Raw genomic sequence first — 26,584 nt, 5'->3', positions numbered from 1 at the left:
TTTAGAGGGTTCCTGAAGCCCGGACGGACCCAGCTGCTCTCGCCGTCGAAGGCCCAGAGAAAATCAGCCCAGGCTACTAATTGCTTGGCAAGGCTCCGCATCTGCTCTGCAGATCGCAGAACTGATGGTGAAGTCATGGAGCAGATGTGTGTGTGTGTCCGCCCGCCTGCCTGCCCGCCTGACTGTTTACGCTCTCAATGTCTGCCCTTGTGTGTGTGTGTGTGTGTGTGTCTGCGTGGGCTTGAGTATGTCTTCCTGTGTGTGTATGTGTGTGTCTGTGCACGTGTGTGTTTGACAGTCAAGTCCCTATGTTTACACACAACCCATTGATAATCCATGTAGAGTTATTGTTGCGTAATGTGCTCCGAGAGACACATGGTAGCCCATAAATTAGGAAGTGAGCCCCCTCCCCGATTGGTTAGATGGAATGAAAGCACAAATCTATTGGAAGATTTTTTCTTGCTTTCTCAAAGAGCCTGCCAGCTGCAGTTATATATAGGGACTTTTTTAATGATGATGATGTGAGATCAATATCATATGCAAAGTGATGTACTGCACTGCAACTCATGGTGGATCACCTTTTAAGGCTACTTGCTGCCCCATTTTTAAGTAAGCTATTTAAGTACGATGTCTTTCAAAGATAGAATGATTGATGCATTGAGATTGGTGATTAATTGTACCTCACAGTATTTATTTGAAGGCCAAACATTTTGGCCTCAATTGTTCATTATACCTTCACTACACTTAACCATCTTTTTATGTTGTTTGTTTTAGCATTCTACACCCAGACACAGACATGACGCGCGTATGCACTCAAACACATGTACCAACATGTCTATGTTGATGTTTTCTTAGTTCATCAACAAATCCAAAAGATATATGCTGCTGGCAGATCTGCTTCCAAACATTGCCGTGACAGATCTGGGCTCCCACACCTCGCACCTTCCACTCTCTGCCCTGATGAAGCTCCTTGTTGAGAGGGCTGTCGGTCACTCTAATTGGTGTGCTGGTTGCATGTGACGAGGAGCAGGCTGAATGGATGGGCATTCAGTCAGGAGAATGCTAAAAGAAAAAACCCAAATCATTGTTATGTAGTGACCGGTTCAATATTGTAAGGCTGTCCCCAAAGTGTCCGACTACTGTGCCCACGCCCCCCTCCGCATCTCCACTCCTCGGCTGCAACAGCGTTACTTGGTCGCCAGGGACGACCTTCGGCTGCAGCTGCCAATCAGAAAGAGGCATGGCAGAAAGGGGCCTCTGACAGAGGGCGGGGGGGGGGAGGGGGGGGTGGAGTTATATTGATTTTCCAGTTAGGACCTAAGTAGTGTGTGCTATAGGACTAACAGACAGCCGGAGCAGGTATGTCATTATCAATGAGCCCAGGAAAACGGATCCCTTCACTCGCACTCATTCATATCTCTCTCCCCCCCCAATCCACCACCTCTACTTCCACCACCTTGCCTCCCGCACCACCTCCATCTTTCCTCCTCGCCATTCTTCCATCCTCTCCCTCCACTTGCTTCGAATGAATTTTGGATGGAGGGTCGATAAATCGCAGGAGCATAGGATGCGGGTATGGGCTGAGGGATGGGCTTGGGTGACCTTCTTTCTCTCTCTCTCTCTTTTTCTCTCTCTCTCGTTCTCATTCTCACTCGCTCTCTCTCACTCCGTCTGTCTCGCTCTCTTTCTCTCTCTCTGTTTCTGTCTCTCCCTCTTTCTGTGTGTGTGTGTGTGTGTGTGTGTGTGTGTGTGTGTGTGTGTGTGTGTGTGTGTGTGTGTGTGTGTGTGTGTGTGTGTGTGTGTGTGTGTGTGTGTGTGTGTGTGTGTGTGTGTGTGTGTGTGCGTGCGTGCGCTCCCCCCCCCTCCAGTAATTGTAGCACCTGGAAGACATTAAACATTTCCCTACCCGAGTCGGACTCATTATCTCCTAAACCACCATGTGCTGCTTTTGGCTTCTTCCATCCACTCCTCCCCCAACCCCCCTCAAACTTTCTCCCCTGTCCCCGAAGCTCACGCTCTGCTCTCTGGGTTAATCTCAGTCCTCCGCCGGTCCCCTGGGGCATTGTTTGACTTATCCTCTCATCAGGAACCCCCCCCAATTATTACCATGCTGCTCTCAGTATGCCTCAGTGCTAACGTCAAGTCACTGTCTGGGGCTGCAGGAGAGCTAGCGAACAATGCTAACTCGCATCCAAACAATCCGGGGGGTGGTTGAGATCCAATTAGGAATATAACAGCAAGTAAATATTGTCGGCACCCTGAAGTGTTGTTCTACTGCTGTTTGAAAGCCGTGTTAGGAGTTGTCACGTTGACTTTGTTTTGTTGTGGGGCTATCCTTTTGTTGCACACATGGATGTTGTTCTGTGTTTTTTACCACCCTTTGAAAACTGTTTTAAGGCAACAATAATCTGTTATAAATCTGTACTTTAATCGAATCAAATTAAGTTCAACATAAAAGGCACATTTAGTAATGTCAAGCGGAAAATGATATGAGTGGAGTTAAATGCTATAATTAAATAATAATGTATACATTTGTTTATTTTATTTTTTTAGGACATTTTTATTCCAGACTAACCTCTAACCTTTTCAACTTTTTATTTTAATTTACAGTTTATATAACTTAATACATAATATTTGTATTCATAATAATAAATGTAGAGTAAATGTATGTAATAATGTATCCATTTGTTTCACCAAAAAATTGAAATATGCCCAGTATCGTCTATTATTAGTGAAGCGATAAATGGGTGTTATCTGAGCAATGAGCCACAAACCAGTATCAAATCAGGGCCAAGCACAGGGGAAGATGACTGCCAGCAGGTCAACACAGAGAAACCACCACCCATACTGTCAACCCACTAATGATGACTAATGTCTCTCCAGCCATACACACATCAACAAACACAAACAAAAACACATCCCTAACCCTAACACAAGCTTGTCCCCCCCCTCCCCCCTCACCGATGACCTGACTTTGGACCTCAATACAACCAGCAGCAACAATCCACCGCAAACCCACCAGACCTTCCTCACACTTAACCAAACACCTTCAGACAAAAGACGGTGTCGAGCCTCCCCCCCCCCCCCCTGCCATCTCCCTGCCTGCACCTGAGCCTGGCCTGCCCCCCCCCCCCCCTCCCCTCCCTTTCCATCATGCTCCATCTTTGGGCTTGACTGAGGCCACGGTGCCTCCCCTCCCACCATCTGATTGATCCCCTCTCTCCATCATGTATTCCATTCGTCGGCCCCTGACACGCGTGTCAAAGACAACACGCCAGCCTGATGGATAGGGCTGTTTATGGATGCCAGTCTGCCTGGCTGGCTACTGATATTACACCCTGCACCTGTGTACCTGCTGTTCCAAGCCGGCCCCCTTTGTTATTCAAGGCGAGGTCGGGAGACGCAGGCTGCAGATTGAAAAATCGATGTGCGCAGGAGGCAAGCCTGGCAGATTGGGGATCGGAATTGTAAATGTGGTACTTCATTTTGCAGGCGTTTTTTTTTTTTTTTGGTAGGTTGGCTGCGTTCGTGGTTGAGGGGAAAAAAAATAAGTTTCTTATTTATTATTAATGATTAAGCAATTTGAGTCTTATTACAGAAAAACAAAGAGGTTCATTTAAATGTGAGAATGCACCGTATCCAATGAATCAACGCAACACTACCCCAAAAGTGTTTTCCAGATGAGAATGTCCCCAGGTTTATTAAAAGACAACCAACCAAAGCGTTTGACATTTTCAGTTTACTTGTTTTAAGCAGCCCTGATCTGACCAAGGTTGTTCTTTCCGCCAATGCAGAGCTATCTTCTCTGTGGAGGAGGCTGAGGGCTGAATGTCACATTCTAGGGTTCTCTGCTGCTATTACAGTTAATGACCCTTCCTGTCTGCTGCAAACGCAACATCCCCCAGAGGCACACTACAGTAAACTCACCCAGCCGAGACCCATTTATTCTTTTATTTTCACACTCCACTTGAGATGGACGCAATCAAAGCCACAACCCGATCTATAAACAGGGCCAGTGGAGGGATGTGTTCTGTAGACTGGAATCAAAAGGTAATTTGTTGTTTAATATTCCACTTGCAGTTCTTCATTTGGTATATTATGCCCAGTTCAACAGTGCCCCAAAAGGTATACCCTTTCAGATAATTACTACGTTTATTGCACCATGTATTATGTGGCATCATCCAATTCAAATTAGCGCCACACCACTTCTCTGCAATGAATTTCTGCCGGTCGTTCAGCAACAGCCTGATCACCTTCACACTCAACACAAAGTGCCCATAGTTTCATTCAGTGAAAAGGCTTTCAACGCTCTCCTCTTTCCCTCTTCTCCCTCCTCCAGGCAACCTACCCCTAGATTCACCCAAGAGGGGTATGCCCCCCCCCCCCCCCACACACATACACCCCTATTTAAGACAGCAACAATAGCTGGATTAGAAAAGAATTTACCCCAATGACGCTCTGCGGCAGATCCGAAAAAAATGGCCATCCAGCCGGGCTATAAAGGGAGAGCGAGGAGAATGCGATAAGCGGTGGTCAGGGATCTAAACCTGTCTGATGTGTGTTAGCCATGGCAGCTTATAGGGAGATGGGCGAAGACAATGCACACTAAGTCCTCCAACCAGTCCTTCATGGCTTCAGGGTAGAGTCGAAGCCCAGGGCTGTCTAGCTGATTTTACCCAATTCTGCTGAAAAGTATACAACCTTTTGCTCCCCTGCCTTGCTTCTCTTTCTCTATGTGCAAGTGTTGGTTGAGGTGGAGCTTGACACGTCCTTGGATGTGGTGTTGCTATTCCTTGATACTTCAACAGGTGCTCAGTTTTTTTGCGGTTTACCAATAACATAATGTCTGAAATCCTAGTATACAATTAAAATGATAGTGATTTAGGTAAACTCTTTCTATCTTGCTATGTTTTACAGTTTTGATAAAACCTGTATAAATACAGTACTTTGACAGGCCATATTTGAAAGTATAATTTATTATCAAACCATTATTTACGTTTTAAAACCAGCAATTAACAGTTTTGGGATCCTATGAAACAGAAAGAGCTTCACCTCGACTCGCAGATGCCTTTTGCCTTTCTATCTGGTCATACCCATCACCTGAAGCCACCAACTCTGCCCTCTGTGGCCCCTAAGATTAAAACTTCCAGGGGGGGGATTTGTGGTTGCTCTTTGGTGGAGATTAAAAAGAAATGTGGCAGGAGAATATCCTCTGGAAACCGGAATTTAATAAAAATCAAACCCATGGTTAAGGAGATGCTGAGCGTATTTATACCTTGAACTGTTAACATAAGTGGATACCCTTACACTATTTTGTTTAGCTTTTCTTGTATATAATCCTATAATCCTCCCATTAGCATTTCCCACTGCACATTCGGTATGCTACATGCTCTGTTACTCCTGAGCTGCTTCTGTTAAAGGTGCTAAAAAAAAAGGCCTTCACTTCTCCTCCAATTAACCCTAAGACCACAGCCCCGGTATCTTCCAAAATCCACACAAGGCCTTTTTATGCTTCAAGAAGGCTAAGCACTCAAGCAAAAGAAGAGGAGAAGGCTAAACTGTTAACAAACAGTGGAGAGGGGGACCCAGAGTTTAATCCTCATTAGGCTGCATTCAAACTAAATGCTCCAAAAGGCCCTTTCAGAAGACACTGTCTTCAAAGAGGGGCAAAGTCCAACTTGGCAACCCCTTTCTCTGGAGCGAAAGCTTTTCAAGTCTTGAGTCTTGAAAAGCAGAGTGTCTACTGCACAAGCTTGCCATGTTTATTTTCCTTTAAGTCTCTCACACCCCAGTGGGTTCTCGGCTCTGTTTATTTATTTTAGTGCTTGTAAGTTAGTTTTACATCCCTTGTGGAAGATGAACTAGGTATTATGTGTATCCAGTGATTAACACTGTGAATTTGTTACAGTGGTATTTAAAATAATTGCGCATTTTCAGTTTGACACAAATCCTTCTTTGGTTTGACATGTTGAAGTCATTCTGATGACTTTGGAATTATCAGTCGTTTCTTCTATGGAATCGATACGTAAGTAACAGGACTTCAATTAATACATATTTATTGTTTACACATCGAACCACTTCACTTCATCATCTAAGCCTTAATCCTGTAAAAGCACACACTACACTTGCTTACCCTCTTTAATGGTGCATTATTATCTCATGGTCTAGCAAGCACATACAATAAGGATTAGCAAGTAAAGTAAATAGAGCTTTATTTACATAGCACTTTAAAAACAAATACACAGTTACAAAGAGCTTCATGTACAAGCACACAAACATAAATAAATTATAATATATTGTAAATCACAGCAGTGATTTGGAGTGATGGTGACGTGGGTAGTTGAGACCAACACAATGGACTAGACTCCGCTGCTAGAGAAGGAACAAAGGGTCATGTGGTCATACCAGCTTTTATGATTTCAACTTCTAATGACGGGGGAGCATTCTTCTACCAAATCCGGAACGCCAATTATCTTTTTTGGGATTCTCACAAAAAATATCTCACCGACTAGCATATGTCAGCACATATATTTTCTCCTTTCCTTTACGTATTGTTTATCTATATTTAAAATCCAGCGCGTATCATTCAAAACTCTGAAACCAAATCTGCCCTAATTGGCTCCAGAGGGCTGGAGGGATGGCGGAGAGAGGGCCAGGGTGGGGGCTTAGTGTGTCACTGTTGACATGAGTTCTGATTGGTCCAGTGGCACAAGCAGGCCCACAAACCTCTCGTTACTGCTAACTGGCCTGGTTCCTGCTCGTTAGTCCGATGAACTCATTTACTGATGGGGGGTGACAAGGGCAGGCTTGCCGGAGTGGAACCCAGGATGGAGGTTTCCAGGAGGGGGGGGGGAACAGTGAGGGTAGTAGGGGGGCGGGGGGGGGGGGGGGGTTCTGGAAGAGGGGAACAGGGGTTATAAGCTGTGACATATGCATGTGTATATGGCGGACCCCGGATGAGGTGATCAAACAAGACATTGCATGCCAGTTATTATTATAATTAAAAGTGAGATATGGTTTGCTTTCCTCTGTTGCTGCGGGGGAACATTGGAAGATGAGAGCATTGTAGAAACCACTTTATTCCTTCTCCAATGAAGGAGAGCCGTTAAAACCATGGCCATTGGCTGCTTCATGGTGCAATATGTGGTACTTTATGAGTTTGTGGTTTACGCATACTGCTAGATTTTCCTTCTATAAAGGTATGGTGAAAGCTAATAATCATATATATTTTTAGTTTATTTCCTATAACTACTACCTTAGGGTATTACATGTGAGAAGAGATCATGGATGTGATATATAAGTTGATGTGCAAAAGACTTGGCGGTCGGGGGGTTGGGATGTATGGCGGGTCGGAGGGTGGGCCTGTATTATGTTTGACTATTGGGACTCACAAAGCAGAAAAGCAATTCCGCACGCTGATAAGTCTACAGGTTTTTTTTTCCCCTCTCGCCCAGCTATGAATTCTATCAAGTTCTCCCAATGCAGCGTCTCCCTCATCTCTGTGTTGATGTTGATGGATCACCACTCTTCCGCCCGCTCATTAATTTCATCACCTTATCTCCCACACCACTTCATTTGACCAAAAAAGGTAATAATAAATCCCTCATCCATTATCCCTTAACTGGGGCGGCCATGCGGAAATGCTTAATAACAGGCAACAAATTGAACTTCAATCACCGCGTTTTCCCTTCACAAGATGTAGAAGGGGAATTAAAGCGCATTGGCGGCATTGTGTGTTAGGACTTGAGGCTATGCGTACTGCGTTGATGAGGTTTTTGAATAGGAATGAAATGGCAACATGGAAATCTGACGTCTCTGCATTGTGTACTTTTCTTTTGCACACATATACAGTAAATTCCATATTTTATATTTTAAATATGAACATAAAGTATTTCATGTTGTTGGTATAAAACCCAATATTTTCTCTTCCTTTCAGACCGAGAGCGGTCTTATCAGCCCAGAGACACACACGCCTGGTGCTCCCAACAGGGGTGTGTGTTGAGAGACCCATTTATCTTGAACCGTGCTCCTGATAGGTGTTCTGTCCCCCCTGCAACTCTCCCTTCATTTAGGGCACTTTCAATTAAATTTCACTTAATTGTGTCAACACGTCCTTGCCAGCACTCGACACCACCAGTGTTTCTAAAGAGGCCAATGTCCTCAGTTGGTAGGGGGGTGTGTGGTGTATTGGCAAAGAGTGTGTCTGTGTGTGTGTGCGTGTGCGTCTACTCAGCGTAGCCAAAGCCAGTGGGCCCCCTCTTTATGTGTCCCTCTTCATTCTACCATGGTTTGGAGGTCTGACAGAGACAAACGACGGTGCTTCAGAAATGAACAGCAGCTCGGCACACAAACAGGTTAAGAGATAGGAGGGTGGTGGAAGTGGTGGGGGGGGGGGGGCAGTCTGGGAGAGGCACACACACACAGAGACGGAGTGTTGTAATCAAGGCTCATTTCTGAGTTTTTTTGTCACAATTCCTCCGCTCGGAAAAACAATTACAGCCATATTTAGATAATAACAAGGGGGGCCGATATCCTCCTGCTACATCCACAACTTTGTGCCGTTTTCCAGTCCCCACCGTACGGGGCTACTTTTACATGATGTTACTGCTTATTATACGGTTTGTTCAGATGTGGAACGAATGGCTGCAGCGCTAACTTGTGTGAAGCATGTGACATGTTTTCCTTGTACTTTACCTGCATTGGATTATTGGGTCATTTAGCCTTTTTCCGTCCTCCATCACAAGAATGGTAGTCACCCTGTGAGAATGAAGTGAATTGACAAGGAGTTTTGTGAACCGGTGCTGGGTGATATATGTAGGGGCCAAACCTGGAGTGAGTGAAATCTACATTAGCCGTGTGTCATAAACATCCAACTAGATCTAGGTCTCCTTCTTGCGATTGCAGATTATCTCTTATTGCTAAGATCATAGCCCAGGGGGGAAGGCGAGTGTTGGGCAGGGCGGTTGTCACGGCAGATAGCCACCCTGTGTTTAGAGGAAGATCGGCTATGTCTCCTACGTCAACACCGGCCCATCACACCCCACTGGAGAGCTCTCTGCTGTGGACAGGCAGGACACACGGATCTCCAGCCCGCTTGTTAATGATAAAGATGGTACAGGGTGAAGTCTCATAGGAATAAAGGTAGACGAAGTAGTAGTGGTGCATTGTTGAAAGGATATATGCAGTGTATATATATATATATATGAGCCAAAAATGCCAACCTGAAAATGCATTTTCTCTATATTCATTCTTGTGCCTTTTGCAATAAAACCATTCAATTTAAAAACAGATTTTTAAAGGTCAGGCTGTTTCTGTTCAGGCAGTCAATTTAAATAATAATGCATTGCTGATGTTGAATGCCAATATCCTACTTTCCACCCATTCAATATATTTATATTTACTTGCTCCTGTAGTGGTGTTTCCTCGGTTTCCTACCCAGAAATCGATCTCGTCAATTCCCATTCAACTGTTTTTTTTTTCTCAGCCTAATTAAATTAGACATATTGGAGCTCACCATGTGGTCCAGCATTTGCTGCAATTACAAGATCGATTGTTTTGCCCAAATGTAATCACTTCTTTCAGAGATACTCCTATGTTTCTCCTTCAAGGTTTATTATTTTTCTAGTTGGGAGCAAAACCTGCATCACCTGCTGTTGTGGGAATCTTATGACAGCGTTACTATGGCTACGGGCCGACGGTGTAGGTTGCTACGGTCGTCCTGGGCCTCTGTAAAGAGAGCAAAAGCACTGGGCATGTGGACAGCCACCCCAGCCACTATCTCCAAGACACTAATCCACCTTTAATTGAACTCGGGAGACTTTGAAGTGAATCTGCGATGCAGGCATGTCTTATTCCTCTGAGAGGGAGGGAGGGAGAGGGGGGGAGAGAGAGAGCGAGAGAGCGAGAGAGCGAGAGAGAGAGAGAGAGAGAGAGAGAGAGAGAGAGAGAGAGAGAGAGAGAGAGAGAGAGAGAGAGAGAGAGAGAGAGAGAGAGAGAGAGAGAGAGAGAGAGAGAGAGAGAGAGAGAGAGAGAGAGAGCCGTGGTTAAAGGCCTCAGCTGGTCTTGTCTACCCTCAGCTTCTCTTAATGAGCTGCTTACAGCTCACATAAGGCCTAGCTAGGTGGGTCACATTTTAATATTAATATTTTTCATTAATACCCCCGATCTGATCCCCCCCCGATCCGTGTCTCGACAATTTAAAGTGAACACACACACACACACACACACACACACACACACACACACACACACATACACACACACACACACACACACACACACACACACACACACACACACACACACACACACACACACACTATTTCCCACAATGCTCTTCTGTCATTGGCTCTAATGGAACAAAAAGGACGGGGTGAAACAAAAGCCCAGTCAACAAAGCAATACTAAGTGGGTTAGTGCTAAGGCTAACTACTGGATTAGGTGCAGTATAAATCACAAGGGCAGCCAAGCTGCCTCCGTCAGGCAGCCATGGCAGCCATCACAATAAGTTCCTCTGACAGTTGCTTTGACAATTTCCACAGGGACGTATCATCAAAGCTTTACTTTTGCTTCTAAAAACGTGTGGTAGCTAGCTTAACACTGTTTATCACGGTTAACATCTATTGTACTTGCCTCCAGTGAATTACAATGGCTGGAAATCGAATGCATGATTTAGATATACTATAAAAAACGTAGCTCATTAAAAAAGTTGAAATCACCTAATAAGGCCTCCAGGGATTGATATCAAGATACTTTGATACCTTTTTCATAATTAAACAGCCTTTTTTATTTTTTTTCATTTCAGTTGTGGATTTCCGTTTAAAGGGTCCTGAAATTCCCTGTCCTTCCGGGATATCCTCTGCGCTGCGCGATAGCGATTAGCTTTTAGTGAACCAAACGTTTTCCATCACTCCCCTGCCCTGGCCGTAAAGGGGCCTCATTCTCTTGTTAAAGGGATGTTTTTTTCATGGAGCCGGATCAATACAAGACATTAATCGTGCTGCTTGCGATGACACATCAGCCGAGTGTGATAAATGGAGTAACGCGGCCCTCTGCTATTCCTCTCCATCTCTTCCTACTTTCCCCCTCCGTCATGCGTTAGGCTTCTCCCTTGTTGCGGTTCGCCATTGCTTATTCAACGCTTTGCCTCTTAGATCTTGGCGTACACAGAGGGACTCCACGGGAAATGGCTGTTCACGGAGATCCGCGCTGTCTTCTCCAGGCGCTACCTGCTGCAGAACACCGCCCTGGAAGTCTTCATGGCCAACAGAAGTAACTCACTGCTCTCTGATTTATATTCAGTATCTGTTCACTCATGTCCAATGATTATTGAGCTATGTGAGGAGGCTAATGCTAATCATGGCTAATGTTAATTAAACAGCTGGAGGGAATATCGTTTGTAGCTTTGTCTTTTATACGAATGCAAGACTACTCTGTTAAATACAATGATTCAATTATATTTACTGTTTCATTCGTGAATAATGGATTAAGATGGCTGATTTTAATAATAGCTAATGCTTATGATTCCACTGTTGGAAACATAGCTCTTGACAAGATGTCCTGTCTCTTTCTCTTTCTCCCTCTCTCGTTCCTTCTCTCTCTCATTCTCTCCCTCCAGCGGCAGTCATGTTCAACCTACCCGACGCCTCCATTGTGAAGAAGGTGGTCCACTGTCTGCCTCGTGTCGGGGTGGGCACGAACTTTGGCCTTCCTCAGACCAGGTACCATCATCATCATCACACCTACACGGAAACATCAAATACTAGCATTATGCTAACATTAAGCATTACTGTATAACCCTCAGCCACTAGCTTCATGAAAACTCTCTTCCTGTCTGGATTTTTTAACATCGACATATATAGGGGGTATATACACACCAAATGCCTTGTTGTCTCACACGTGGCCCCAAAAATACATCCAGCTGAGTGAAAAAACACACGCTTTGTCAGTGGACTCCAACTAAGATGAAACACAGGAAGTGCCTCATGAAGAGAACAGGGCCTTGACACATTTACACCTCAGTTTCCCACACAATTTATCATGTTTCTCTCTCTCTTTCTCTTTCTCCTTCTTTCTCATCGCTCATTCTACCTCTGGGCCTCTCCGTCCCTCCATCTCTCTCTCTCCATCCGCACCTCCATCTGCACAAACAAACAGGGTGAGGAGAGCAGGAACCTTCACTCTCACCCTGTTCGCCCTAATTGGCTCCACACACAAACACACGGCCCACTACTTCATTTATTTACCCCCCCCTCCCGCTGCCGCTGCTCGGGGAAACACTGGCGGATATTGTCGGATGCCTGCGAGGCAGACACGTGCACGCACATACATATATGTATACACAGTCGTGGACACATGCACACACATTCACACCCACACACATATTCTTAACATCACACACATGCATGCACACACACACGCACACGCATGTAAGCGCACACACACACTGCCTACCTGGCTTCCCTTCCCTCTCCTAAATGAAGACATGCCGAAGCCAGGCCTGACCAAGTGACCAGTGAAATACTGTTATCACGATCAGGGTTAATCTTAAATGATAAGAGCACGCAGTATCTGAATCATCTAGAATGCTAAGAGAGCCCGTTCTGGGTTACTGGGTTGCACCCTGCATAGCGTAGAGTTTAAGGCCATGCGATCGTGGTTTCAGGTCAGACAGGACACTGGCTATTGAGCAAGTGCACATTAGTGCATGTGGGTCTGTATGGAAGTGTGTGCGTGTGTGTCTGTCAGGGTCATTAATCAAGGTAGTTTGCAGGCTAGAGGCACCTTGGCTCTTCGACCTCTGAGCAGCTGTATGGCGTAGTTCAGCCCTTACACGGACCCAGACGGCAGCGAGACAGCACATAACATTACAGGTCCACGTCACTGGAACAGCCTCAGAGACACATTTTAACGTTATTTGTTGCGTTCTTGTTTAAACCTCAGAATGTTATTAAAAGACTAGTCTATATAGAATGAAGGGACTCCCGCCATCACTTTCATCGTCATCGGTTACCTTAAAGCTCCTCCACAACTGTAGTTATGCGATTGACTTCGTTGTTTTGTTAGGGTTAGTTTTGTTTTAGCAGCAATTCGTCGATGAAGAGATGTATAAAGAGTCTATTATTGGATTTCGAAAAAAAAAAAAAATTTGAAGGAAAATCCCAGCAATGTGTCTGGTGTTAAAGTTGTATTTGGAAAGGGCGTATTTTCACTTCAGAGAGGCCTAATGACTGCAATCTCACACACTGACAGTGATTAATTCTATCATTTTCTTTTGTTTTAATTGGATTCGGGGTCATTTGTTTTAGTCCTAGTTACATACATCATGCTCCAGGGGTGGGTGGGTGGGTGGGTGTGTGTGTGTGTGTGTGTGTGTGTGTGTGTGTGTGTGTGTGTGTGTGTGTGTGTGTGTGTGTGTGTGTGTGTGTGTGTGTGTGTGTGTGTGTGTGTGTGTGTGTGTGTGTGTGTGTGTGTGCGCCTGCCTGCCCTCGTGTGTGTGCGTGTGTGCACATGCCTGTCTGCCTGTCCCTTACTAGCCTTTATATCCAGCACTATTTATTGCATATTTTTCTTCTTAATTAGCAGGACCTTAAGTTCAATAAATATTTCATCTGCCGCTATTTATACAACCAGCCAGAGCCTGTTGCCCGCTGGCTCGCTTCTCCGATGGTGATTCCCACAATGCTTTCATATGACAGAATAACTCATGAAGCTATTGGATATAAACGCTTCAGATGTTCTCTGGTTGAAGTGTGTGTGTGTGTGTGTGTGTTTCTTCCCAGGCGGATCTCTCTGGCCTCCCCCAAGCAACTGTTCAAGGCTTCCACCATGACCCAGCGCTGGCAGCGACGCGAGGTCTCCAACTTTGAATACCTCATCTTCCTCAACACCGTCTCTGGTGAGTCTCGCCCTCGTCCCCGCAGAGTGCTGCTTGGTCCTGTTGCTTTGGCGCCGTGCCAGCCCTGTGTGGTCATCGGGCTGACAAAGGGAGTCTGGTCCAGTGGGTGCGGGAGTGAAGGTCCTGGGGTCAAACCCCATGGTCCTCGGTCGATCTGTGGGCAATCCTTGAGCGTGATGCCTAACCCTTAACTGCTGATTATAGATGTGGGTTCAAATGTTGCTGAGTAGACCCCCTGTCCCAGGGGTTTCATCGTGGTGTCGCTCATAACACAAACCATGGGTCTGCTTACTACAATGTATCTGTGGAAAGGCTCAATAGTAAATGGTGGTGATTGCTTGATGTAATTATTAGGCCGGCTATCTATTGCCGCCTACCTGTCACCCTGTCACTCTCTATTTGATCTAAATTCCCACTTGCCATTTGATCTAAATTCCAAATTCCCAAAATCCACTTGCTCTCATCTCCAGGACGCACCTTCAATGACCTCAACCAGTACCCGGTCTTCCCCTGGGTCATCACCAACTACGACTCGGAGACACTGGACCTGACTCTGCCCAGCAACTTCCGGGACCTCTCCAAGGTAAGAGGATCTGGCGCGGGACACTGGACACTTGACGATGACCGTAACTGCCCATTGATTACAGTTTAGTGGACTACATATTTAATCACTGATGGATGATGGTGACAGTTGCTTTCGGACCCCCCCCCCCATAAATAACTATTTAACTATTGAAGAACATCGAGACCTGTGCAGTTTAGTGCGCACGCTCACACGAACATCACAAACACACACACACACACACGACAATGTACCACTCTGTGACATTTAAAGTGTTTAAAGGTTGCACCACCTCCAATAATACAGAGACCACCCCCTCCCCTACTGCCCCCCCCCCCCATCGGAACAGAGCAGGGCCAGGCTTGACCATCCGTTGTGTGTAATTGCGGACAGTCTCGTAGTGGGCGGACACTTTGATTAGGTTTACAGTTTATGAAGCGACTGTCCTGCTGCAGGAACCCTCAAATGGGGCGTATTAAATCAAGAGAAAAAAAAACAAATGCATGTGATTCTAATGGACAGGAAGTACAGTAGGCCTGGGCGTGCTGAGTTGCACTTAAAGACATCCATCCCGGTCACCTTTTGGGTGTGGCGGTGGTGGGTGGGGGGGGATTAATCCTGTCGTAGAAGAGAGGGCTACAGGGGTTCTTGGAAACAGAAAACCACTGCGTTTGGGAAATGTAGCAATAAACACGTAGCTGAGCTGAAAATGCGAACAGTGAACGCGCGCGCGCGCGCGCGCACACACACGCACACACACACACACACACACACACACACACACACACACACACACAGGCAATCATCGCCCTCCCCTACTGCTTTCATATCTTCTCTCTCTCGTCTGCTGTGTGCTAGGTCCCTCAGGCTATCAAACAGCCTTTCTATCTGCCCCTCTTTGTGTGTGTGTGTGTGTGTGTGTCTCTCTCTCCCTCTCTCTCTATTTCCCTCTCTGTGGCTCTCTCTCTGTCTGCACTTCTTTTGTACCTCTGTGTTGCACGCACCACTACAAAGAGCTGTGTAATTTCACTGTTTATTTGTCTTCATTGTCCCCACAGGGGCTGCCATTGCCTTAATATGAACGCTCGCACACATACACACAAACAATCATGCATAGACACACATACACACATGCAAAATATACTGTACATATGCGCACACACACACACACACACATTTCTACAGACAGATACAAACATAAATGACTACACACACGTATGCAAGATAGATAACACAGACACATTTCTACAGACCCAGAAACATACGCACATATATTTGTACACTCACACTCCCAATTCAAAGTCTACCCTCTCTCTCCGACACCCGGCTCTTTCTCTCCTCCTCCTGAGCTCCACTGTAGAGGTTGGACAGCACAGCCTCTGTGCTCAGTCAGGCCTGCATGCCCCCGGGACTCAGCCAATGAAAAGCAAGAGATCAGGCAGAGGAGCACCAGAGACAATCACACAGCAAACGCTGAAGGAGAACGGAATATTAAAGACTATATTGAAATCCTTTTTTATTTTCTTCATGTGCTCCCAACTTGACAAACCAGGGAGTGAGAGAATATGCGCAAGTGTCCGTGTGTAGCACATCTTCGTGTGTGTGTGTGTGTGTGTGTGTGTGTGCGTGTGTGTGTGTGTGTGTGTGTGTGTGTGCGTGTGCGTCGGGGTTGGCGCGGTGGGGGTTACAATCTTCATTACATCTTTTTTTTATTCATGCTGTTGACACGCGTGTGATATCAGTGTATAACCACTGGACCGTGGCAGACTGCAGTGTCTGGAAAAGGGCGAGTAGCAGCGCTATGCAGCCCCCCCCCCCCCTCCCCCCCCCACACACACACACACATACCCCCCCGGCCCACAGCCCCCTCCTCCCCGACCCACCCTCCCCTACCCAGTCATTTGTGCACTGTGTGCTCCTTTTGTGGCGCTCCTCATGCTCTCTTTGATGGCCGCTGTGCCACACACACACACTCGCGCTGTGCTCGCGCTGTGCACATTGTCAATCAAGTAAAAGTATATCCACCACTCTTGCCCCATTCCTTTATTTTCTCTCTCTCTCTCTCTCTCTCTCTCTCTCTCTCTCTCTCTCTCTCTCTCTCTCTCTCTCTCTCTCTCTCTCTCTCTCTCTCTCTCTCTCTCTCTCTCTCTCTCTCTCTCTCTCTCTCTCTCTCTCTCTCTCTCTCTCTCTGCATCACCGCCCACCTCCACTAACCCTTCCTCCTGCACCCTTACCACCACCAGCCTGCATTGTTTTCTTCCTGCAGAAACATATACATATACACACACACATTATGTTCTCCTATTCTTCCAATAACCCCCCCCCCCCCCCCCCCCCATATTAACACACACACACATGCTCTTTCACCTCGACGGTCGTCTCTGATAGAAACAGGTCATGTGAGAAGCGAAGCCTCCAGTGACATTGAGAAGCCAAATTGCCATGAATGCGTGCGTGTCACACACTGTCACCGTCCCCAACCTGGCGGAGGCCACACACACAATTTATGTCCCCCCCCCCCCCCCCCCCCCCCCCCCCCCACGTTTCGTCGTCCCTCCTTCCCGAGCCACTATGACCCCGGGGAGACTTTCTTATCATAAACTCTAACCTCGCGCTGACATCAGAAGTCCATTCCCCTCCTACAAGATAACATTGTAGTCAGCACAAGCGCCGGCTGGAAAAGCACAATGATATAATTCTGTGCCATTACTCCATGCTAGCTATAACTCCGGGCTACCGACAATACCACTCTATATGTAACTCCAATGCGAGCTATACCTCTGCGCTAGCTGTGGTGCAACACTTGCTATTGTTTCAGGTTAGCTGTAACACCATGCTAGGTATGCTTATAATTCAATAGTTGCTGTTACACCATGCTAGCAATAACTGTAATTCTGAGGTAGCGACAACTCCTGTGAAATGTATCCTCCACGATGGCTGTAATGGAACGCTTGCAATGCCTCCATGCTAGCTGTTTCTCTTTGCATGTTGTAACTCCATGCTAGCGATTACTCGACCCTGGCGATTAAGCTGCTCAATCAGTTACTACGTGCAAGCTAGCTGTACCTTCGTGCCCACTATTACGCCACATTTAGAACTATGATATGATTTAACCCCATGGAAGCTCTACCTCTAATCTTGCTATAATTGATCGGAAAACAAAAACCAAAGATGTTGAGGTGAATACCACAACGAGTACAAGCTTCGGTTTCCTAAAGGCGCCTTAGTGAGCATACTCTGATTTACCCAGATTTATGGCTGAGACACACGGTATTGTGAACCTTTGCATACAACGTTTCTCCATTTTACACCTACGGGCCTCAGCCGCATTCCACTGGCCAGTGGGTACGGCTAATGGTGTATTGATTACACAAAACGCCTCCCGTGCATTTATTTCCCAGGTCGTCTTCACCATTTTTTAACTGTCTAAAGAGCACTTGACATACACTTGTGTACGCACACACAAACACACACGCACCTGCACATACTCATGTCAAAAGGTTGCCTAGGCTCATTGAGTTAAAGCCCGGTGTTGCTGAGGTGCTCATAGTTATATTTCCACTCTAGTCTCCCATTATGCTTCTAGCAGCAAAATTGTAACAGCTATGCAAGACCAAATGGTTGCCTTATTGTTCCTTCAGCTGTTTATGCAAAAATTGTGCATCACTGGTATTTGAGTTGATTCTTCTGTGTAAAGTATTTATTTTATTCAGTCCAAGGACCTCACAGAATATATTTAAACTAGAATCTTTTAAATCATTCATCTTTTAATCTTCAGTACAACTTGGACCTGTATAATCTTTTTGTACTTTTTGGTAATTTGAGCCTCGCAAGAGAGCAGCCCATCCCAAATGTTGATCACCAACAAGATTCCATCACCTGTTTAGTACCGTTTTACACCATCAGTAGCCCACACCTGTGAGTACTAACTGCAGACAGCATTAACTGCAACCAGACAAGCCTCCCTGTCCAGTATCGATGAGCACCTCGTTAAACCTAATCCAACTGGTAGAATATCCACTGTTTACCTCTTCCAAACACTCTGCACGCACACCCGCCTGCACAAACGTGTGTGTGTGTGTGTGTGTGTGTGTGTGTGTGTGTGTGTGTGTGTGTGTGTGTGTGTGTGTGTGTGTGTGTGTGTGTGTGTGTGTGTGTGTGTGTGTGTGTGTGTGTGTGTGTCTTTGGTCTAATTACAACTTGCCCGATTGGCTCATTAATCGCTGAGCTCATCAGAGTGCGGGTCGCTGCCAACGACATATTAGGCCAATCTGTGGCGGGGCCGTGGCAGCGATGGCGCTCCATCAGCGTGCTGGCGCTTCCCGCCGTGCCTGTGATGTATGACAGTGTCACCGCCCCGCTCTCCGCTGTAGCTACCGCTAGCCGGGCCTACCGCGAGCCCCCGCCCGTAATTTAACGCAGTAAACAATGTCGGGATCACACCCCGACAGCATCCACACGAACGCACACTTCACACACAAGTCCCTCTCTCTCTCTCTCTCTGGCTTTGGCTCTCTCTCCCCCTCCCTCTCCGGCACTCTCTGTCATTGTGGCATGCCAAGTCCTTTTTTTTCCCCCTTCCTTTTCTTATTTTATTTTATATGCTTCCTCTCCCTTTTCTTTTTTTAATGAGGCGACCATTATTAGTGCTATAAATCAGAGCAATGGGTGTGATGTATAATTCAGTGTGTGTACTCACCCCCCACCCTCCCACCCCCCAGTGCCCCTGAGGGGCTTGTAGTGTCTCGCTCTCGCTCTCTCATTTTCTTTCCCTCATTCTCTTTCTCCTTCTCGATTTCCTTCTCTCTTCACCTCTTTCTCCCTCTCACCCCTATTTTCTCTTCTTCTTCCTCTCTCTCTCTACTTCTACCTCTCTCCCTCTAGCTCTCTCTCTTTCCCTCTCCCTCGGTCTACCTCTCTGTCCGTCAGCTCAGAGCAGCACAGCGTGTAAGTTGTATCCAGACCCAATCAACGAGCATGTGCATAGACCCAACCACATGCACGAAAGCGCTACCCTGTTTTCAGAAATGTGTTGTTGTTATTCCCCCACATGAAACCACCCTCCTCCTCCTCCTCCACCTCCTCCTGTTATTGCATTTATCCCAGCCCAAGCAATCATAAATACGGACAAAGGCACAGCCCATTAATCCAACAGAACACAGTAGCAGAGAGCCGGATCAATACTGGGCCCCAGCTCCGTGGATGGATCTTGCTGTGACAGGCACCCTATGATATGAAAGAGAGCCAATCGATGCACTGCATTCAGGGCGCTCATCCTCAAAAGGCCATCATTCCATTACCATTGATCTGCTCTGCGTGTGTGTGTGTGTGTGTGTGTGTGTGTGTGTGTGTGTGTGTGTGTGTGTGTGTGTGTGTGTGTGTGTGTGTGTGTGTGTGTGTGTGTGTGTGTGTGTGTGTGTGTGTTGTATCTATGTGTAGGTGGAGGGGGGGAGTTAAGAGAATGAAGCTCAGCCGATGCAAGACTAATAAAATTGAAGCAGCTTGAAAGTGATTTCTATAAATGAGGATTTAAATACTAGCTCCTACCTCAGGCGTATTGGACAGGGTGAAGAAGGGGGGAGCTGGGGGTGAGACCAATGGGAAATTAATGCAAGTTAACCTTTCTCTCTCTGTCACTCTCTCTCGTTCTCGTTCTCGTTCTCTCTCTCTCTCGATCTCGCTCTCTGTCTATGTGACCAGTGTATTAGGGGCAGATTAATAAAAACAGGGGAACAAAAGGGGAACAGTGGGCCGGGCTATCGATGTTTCTAGTGGGCTCGGTTTCATCGCAACACATTACTTTTGTCTGACAGAGTGCAGCTGCGGGGGGCTCTTTCACAGCCTCTAAAAAGCACTCTGTGGGAATGGATTGATCTCCGTCTGAAGGGAAACATCATCTAATATTCATTTGATATTGCACAAAGGTTACGGCCATCATTTGGCCCACTGCTCGCGCTAACACAATGTGTGTGTGCTCGCGCTGTGCACATTGTCAATCAAGTAAAAGTATATCCACCTCTCTTGCCCCATTCCTTTATTTTCTCTCTCTCTCTCTCTCTCTCTCTCTCTCTCTCTCTTCCCCCCACCCCTTTATTTGTTCTCTCTCGCTCCAATCTTCCTCCTCATTTCTCAACCCTTTTGTTTTAACTCCTCTGGGTGTTTCGATAAAACTAGGGATTGGTGTTTGGTGTTTTTTTTTTTCAACAAAGAAAACTCAATGACTCAGTGATTTTGCGATCACGGTGAAAGATATAAATGCCTTCCAAATGCAGAAAAAAATTAATCTGATATAAGAGATGAATGTTTCACCTCATGGTGGTTTTCAATAACACTTGGGCAGGAATGATTTAATACAAACAAAAGTTATTAATGCAGTTATAACAACAAAGTATGATTTAAAAAATACAATGTGTAATTAGTTTGTATAAACTGCTTTTTGTTGTTTAATATTTTGTATTGTATGAATGCAGGGTTGGGAGGAAGACGCTTCATAAATAATTGAAGTTATTGTATGAAAGATAATTTGATTATTGATTTGAGAATACATCTTGAAGAATTCAAAGTCTTATCAATAAAAACTTGAAATCGTTATACTGTTTTCCAGCCCATCGGTGCTCTGAACCCCAAGAGGGCGGCGTTCTTCTCTGACCGCTATGAATCCTGGGAGGATGAACAGGTCCCCAAGTTCCACTACGGGACCCACTACTCAACCTCCAGCTTCGTCCAGACCTGGCTGCTGCGCGTCGTAAGCTATTAGAGAGAGACGCACACACACACAGACAGACAGACAGACAGACAGACACTTTCGATTTATATGCATGGTCATATTTATCATGGTAATACAAGCAATTCAAATGTATTACACAAGTATGTTTATACTCAAGACATGTTCATACAGGTAACAATCATTCGTTTCGCGGTCAATGGATCAGAATGGGAACACAAACTTCCTCCGTAGGAAGGCATTTCTCCCGGTGCAGCTTGTTTAGTGTTTTTGGAGTATTTTGGTATGACTCTCAGGGGACAAGGAGGTTGCTAACCTTCCTAAGATGTGCTCTGTTATTGTCCATGGTTTAGCACCATAGTGGCTCCCCATAGAGCCATCCCATTGATCCCAGCACATAATTATCTGGATTATATAAAAGCCACTTTAAGAAAGAGCTGTTTCTTTTTTTTCTTCAAGTGTTTTGTATGAATCCAAATTAACAACACATATTCAAATTTGGCTATCAAGTGAACCAATTCCTTTCTCCAGAATAATTGAGGCGTTTTAGACTGAAGGTAATCATCTTTTTGTTGTTTTAACACCGTTGTAAAATAGAAACTCATCAAGCTCGGAAACAATGGCATGTGTTGTCTTGTCCTGGGTCCTAATTGGCCTTCTACACTAACAATCTAGCGGTCCAGGGTTAGTTGTAGCTCAGCTAATTGTGCCTAAGACACTTGGGTTGGGGGGGGGGGGTGGATGCTGTCTCCAAGCGATAGCCACGGATTTGCCCAAACAAGATTAAACATGATTAGAAATGCTCCAGTAAGACGATTGGACAGGATTTAGTACCTCATTAGGAATAATCTCGTTTGACTTTTAGCTCTTGGGGAATTTAAGCAAGTCTTCTCATTAGTAAGTGTACAGCAAATAAGCCTCTTTGAAATGGTACCATACTATCAATGCAAAAAGACCCATTACATTATACACCAATATTCTACACAGCCATTTTAAAATGATGGATGAATCGCAGAGTACAGTCATCATATATCAGTTATAATACATTAGAGATCACCATTGTGTTAATGGTGGATATAGCCCTTCATGGGATGGATTGATGGTTTTCACCAGTAATGGAGAAGTGCTCTGAAACTGGACCGGTCTGTTTATCGTCCACAGGAGCCCTTTACAACATTCTTCCTCAACTTCCAAGGCGGGAAGTTTGACCACGCGGACCGAACCTTCTCCTCCGTGGCGCGGGCCTGGAGGAACTGCCAAAGAGACACGTCCGACGTCAAGGTACACACACGCAATACTCACATGATATACACATAATACTCATACGTAATGTCAAGGTAAACACACTTAACGCACACATGATACACACACAATACTCATGCAAGGTACACACACGATATCCACACACAAAACACACACAATACTCATACTTAATGTTAAGGTACACACAGACAATATGCAAAAAAGGTACTAACACTGGATGTCAAGGTACACACACGCTATACACACACAATACTAATGCTTAATGTCAAGGGAGACACACCATACACACACAATTCTAATTCTGACTTTCAAGGTACACACACGATTCACGCACAATTCTAATCCTGAATGTCAAGGTAAACCCACCATACACATACAATACACACTCAATACTAATACTGAATGCCTAGGAATGCAAACAATACACACCCAATACTAATACTGAATGTTAAAGTACACATCCAATACACGAGCAATACTAATACTTAAAAGCTGATACATAGATAAGGCCTCCCCTTTTTTTCGTCTTTGATTTCTCTCGACCGGAAACAGAGAGCAGAGATGGGAAACAGATTGCTGAGCAAGGGCTAAAGATCTCCAGCTCAAATCTATACCTAGCAGGACAAGAGGAGGGGATGGTGGTGGTGGGCTTGGGGGAGGGGGGAGGGGGGGTGGGGCAGCTGCGTTCAAAAGAATAATTCCCAGTCACATCTAATCAATGTCCTTCAGGAATGAAAACTCTTCGACTTTGTGATCAAAGTGTTGAACTAATCCTGATCTTTCGCGGGCCGTCCCTCTTTCCGATGCAACCTGGACATGAACCCCCCCCTACCGTCTTTCCCATTGGGCCTCTCTTCCCCACCCTGGCTTTGTGGCTCTGGGTTGTGGTGCAGCAGCAGCAGCAGCAGCAGCACGGGTCATTCTCATTCAGGGCTCCATGGAAGCCCCAGCACAGCCCTTTACAAGCGACCTGGCCCTCTTAAAACATTTACAGCTACAGTCACTCACCCCCCGACCCCCGGTGTGCCCCGGTCCCCAGGCCTCGGGTCACTGGGAGCTGGGGATGGGGGGGGGGGGTTTAGAGGTGGAGGGTGGCATCGAAGACACTCTCGCAAAGGGTTTTTTATCCGACTTTTTACTTTTCACTGCTTGATTGGCTTTACAATCGCCTAACCCCACCCCCTGCATCCCCCCACTCCCCCGATAAAAACACATGGATTGTGTTACTGCATAGCTGTGCGCCGCTTGATTGCGAAAGTCCAACAAGAGTCCGTTTTTTTTTTCCCCTGCTCTCTCGGTCTAGACCTGTCGTGGTGGATCAAGCTGTGAGAGCTCAATATCAGATCAAAACAGAAAAGTGGGGGGAGGACGATGGCGGGGGGGGGGGGGGGGGGAGGAGCAGGGGGGTTGAAGAGTGAGAGGGGGGGGGGGGGGGTATCTGGACCACATCACCTCTGGTTCTAGAAACCGTTGTGAATCTGAATCTGAATGAGAATTCCAAGCCGACGTTGTCTGCTCCGATGCACACATTCTCCCCGCGGTCAAAGGGGGACTTAGCCCAGAGATGTATCAATTTAGGAAAGCTAAACGCACCATTTAGCCGCGGCTTGGAGCACCATTGAGCGCCATCCTGTGTGCTTACCCAAGGCCTCCGGTGTTTTTATAGGCTGCGGCTGATAATAGGTTAAAACACCCAGAGCCACTGTGTGTCTCTAGCCAGGGTGACGCTAGCATGACCCCCGGGGCCCTAATCCCTTGACCCCCAGCCTGAGCCCAGAGGCATCCGCCGGTGGCGGGGGTCCGGAGAGAAGGGGTTAGAGGGAGCTGCGATGGTGCTGAAAGTGTAGCCGGAGAGAGTCCGCTGCAGTGACCCGTGACAGGACAGGATCGGGGATCAGAGGGGCTGGCCTCTGACCAGAGGCCACAGCACATAATGGGGTACGCATGGCAGGCTTAGGAGGAGCGCACCCTGAAAAGGGTGTGTGTGTGTGTGTGTGTGTGTGTGTGTGTGTGTGTGTGTGTGTGTGTGTGTGTGTGTGTGTGTGTGTGCGCGTGCCCTCACATGCACGTGTATTTGTGTGTGTGTGTGTGCGTGCCCTCACATGCACGTGTGTGTGTGTGCGTGCCCTCACATTCACGTATGTGTGTGTGTGTGTGTGTGTGTGTGTGCGTGCCCACACATACATACACATTTCTCTTGCGTGTCTGTTGGTGCCTGTGTGTGTGTGTGTGTGTGTGTGTGTGTGTGTGTGTGTGTGTGCACCCTGGCACCTCAGGACTTGCAAATTTACAGCAGGTTTTTGAGCCGGTGAAGCAGGGTGAGCCGGAGGGCTCGTTAAGGGGCTGACCTCAGCGTCAGGGTCAGGTTTTGTGGAGTGGAGAGATGTCAGAAGTGAGGAAGTGGCGTGTTGTTTTAAGCCCTGTGTGTTTGCTTGCTCGTTTGATTAGAGAGGCTTCCCCTACTCATGCTGAGAGGTGGATAAACGTACACTCTTCTTTTATCTGATCATCTGATTACACACGTATGGACTTTTAATTAGTATTATTCATGTGCGGTGTGAATAATGGGGATCGTGGAAATATCGTTGCACCGGGATCTTTACAATGTTTACGTTACGTATTTATGAACTCTTCACTGATGTCATAAAAACTGTTAAGTATTGGAGCATATGTTTGCAAAGAGAATGAGCAAAGGCTTTGGCTGGCCGGCTGACCAATGAGCATGCGGTATGATGTCAGAGTGACAACCGTACCGGCCTATCATTGGGAGGCCGGTTGCAGTAGCTGTGCCCCAAGATAACAGGGCTCCATTTAAACTCATAAAAAATGTTGGACATTTTGATTGTGATGGAGTCCAGATGTTAAACCCTATTACCTTATGAAAAAACTTTTTTTTTTACAGCTGAATAAGTATTATATTGCAACATTTCTTGGATTTTAGATTTCATCACAGTCAAAATGAATAAAACTACAAAGTGTGTAATTTCTCAATGCATAATATGTGGTTATATGCCTTATTAGACACTGTCATGATCTGTCTGGGTGTATAAATCCCGATGGTGTAGTAGGAAAGAAGACAGTGTATTGCAAGAATGCCAGGCTATGAATTTTCTGTTGTATGTATTTCTGTTTATTCTTTTTTATCTGAAATTATGTAGTTGGCGGGTACACTGTAAAGGAAAGAACCGAATCAAATCAGTTGAAGTAATACATTACAATGATGGATGCATGTGTCAGGTTGTGGATATCTTTTCAGCAGTGAGATAGATCTTATCCCTAAAATAAATTAACCGTGGATTTTAAGAGCCTATGTTTTTTGATTTTCCTTTTATTTCTTGGAAATCAGCACTCCAGGCTCTTCCATATGTCACCAGCATAGCGTCCTAGGGGTCTCCAGCTCAAGAGCCTGGAGGTGTCGTCCATCAACGTTCAGCTCCTCACCTCCTCCCTGTCTCCCCCCCCCTAGGAGCTGATCCCAGAGTTCTACTACCTGGCCGAGATGTTCATCAACTCCAACGACTACAGCCTCGGCGTGATGGAGGACGGCACGGCCGTCTCGGACGTTGAGCTCCCTCCCTGGGCCAAGACACCCGAGGAGTTTGTCCGCATCAACCGGCTGGTGAGCGGACAGTTGTTCCCCGTGCAGTCGTTTAGCGTCTGATGTCTAATGCGGAGAATTGTGTCTAATATCAGCCGATGTGATCGCTTTTCTTCATTTGAAAACTATCCCGTTTGGGTCCCACGAAGTGTTGGTGATCACTTCAGTGTTTATGTTTGACTCAAATTTTTAAAGTTGTGAAATTGGGGGAATTTCTCTTAAAATGCAAGAGAATATTTCACACAGCATGTTGGTGTAAGGGCATCGTGCCTCAGGATACTTAATACAGGTCCGGCTGTGGGCCCTGGGGATCGAACCCAGAACCTTTTTTTTTAGTGGCTAGGGAGTTGAACACCCAAGCTACTACACTATGCTGCCCTCTGTACTTTAAGTCTGTAGTATACACACAGGGTCACCTAATCAGGCATATTGCACTTCTATCTCAAAATGCAGGCTCAATGCAGGTATTCTTAGAGACTAAGGGCTGTGTGTTTTGTAACGGTGGTTTGTTAGCATCCGCCCTGCTGTAACCCCCCCTCC

The 26,584-nt window shown here is 46.2% G+C and overlaps 1 protein-coding gene across 5 annotated transcripts in view; it reads left to right on the top strand.

Moving 5' to 3' along the window:
* lrba (LPS-responsive vesicle trafficking, beach and anchor containing) overlaps window positions 1-26,584 on the top strand; it is a 186,454-nt gene that overhangs the window by 119,454 nt on the left and 40,416 nt on the right. For all 5 annotated transcript variants that reach the window (XM_030351779.1, XM_030351781.1, XM_030351778.1 and 2 more), the window contains 7 exons: window positions 11,154-11,271; window positions 11,618-11,720; window positions 13,782-13,897; window positions 14,368-14,480; window positions 21,064-21,204; window positions 22,345-22,464; window positions 25,913-26,065. In XM_030351779.1, the coding sequence (XP_030207639.1) occupies window positions 11,154-11,271; window positions 11,618-11,720; window positions 13,782-13,897; window positions 14,368-14,480; window positions 21,064-21,204; window positions 22,345-22,464; window positions 25,913-26,065 (864 nt within the window). The remainder of the gene's footprint in view (window positions 1-11,153; window positions 11,272-11,617; window positions 11,721-13,781; window positions 13,898-14,367; window positions 14,481-21,063; window positions 21,205-22,344; window positions 22,465-25,912; window positions 26,066-26,584) is intronic.

This window comes from Gadus morhua, chromosome 3 (assembly GCF_902167405.1).
Source record: "Gadus morhua chromosome 3, gadMor3.0, whole genome shotgun sequence".
NCBI lineage: Eukaryota > Metazoa > Chordata > Actinopteri > Gadiformes > Gadidae > Gadus > Gadus morhua.
The sequence above is the reverse complement of the archived record's forward strand: the minus strand, read 5'-3'. Positions and strand labels throughout refer to the sequence as shown.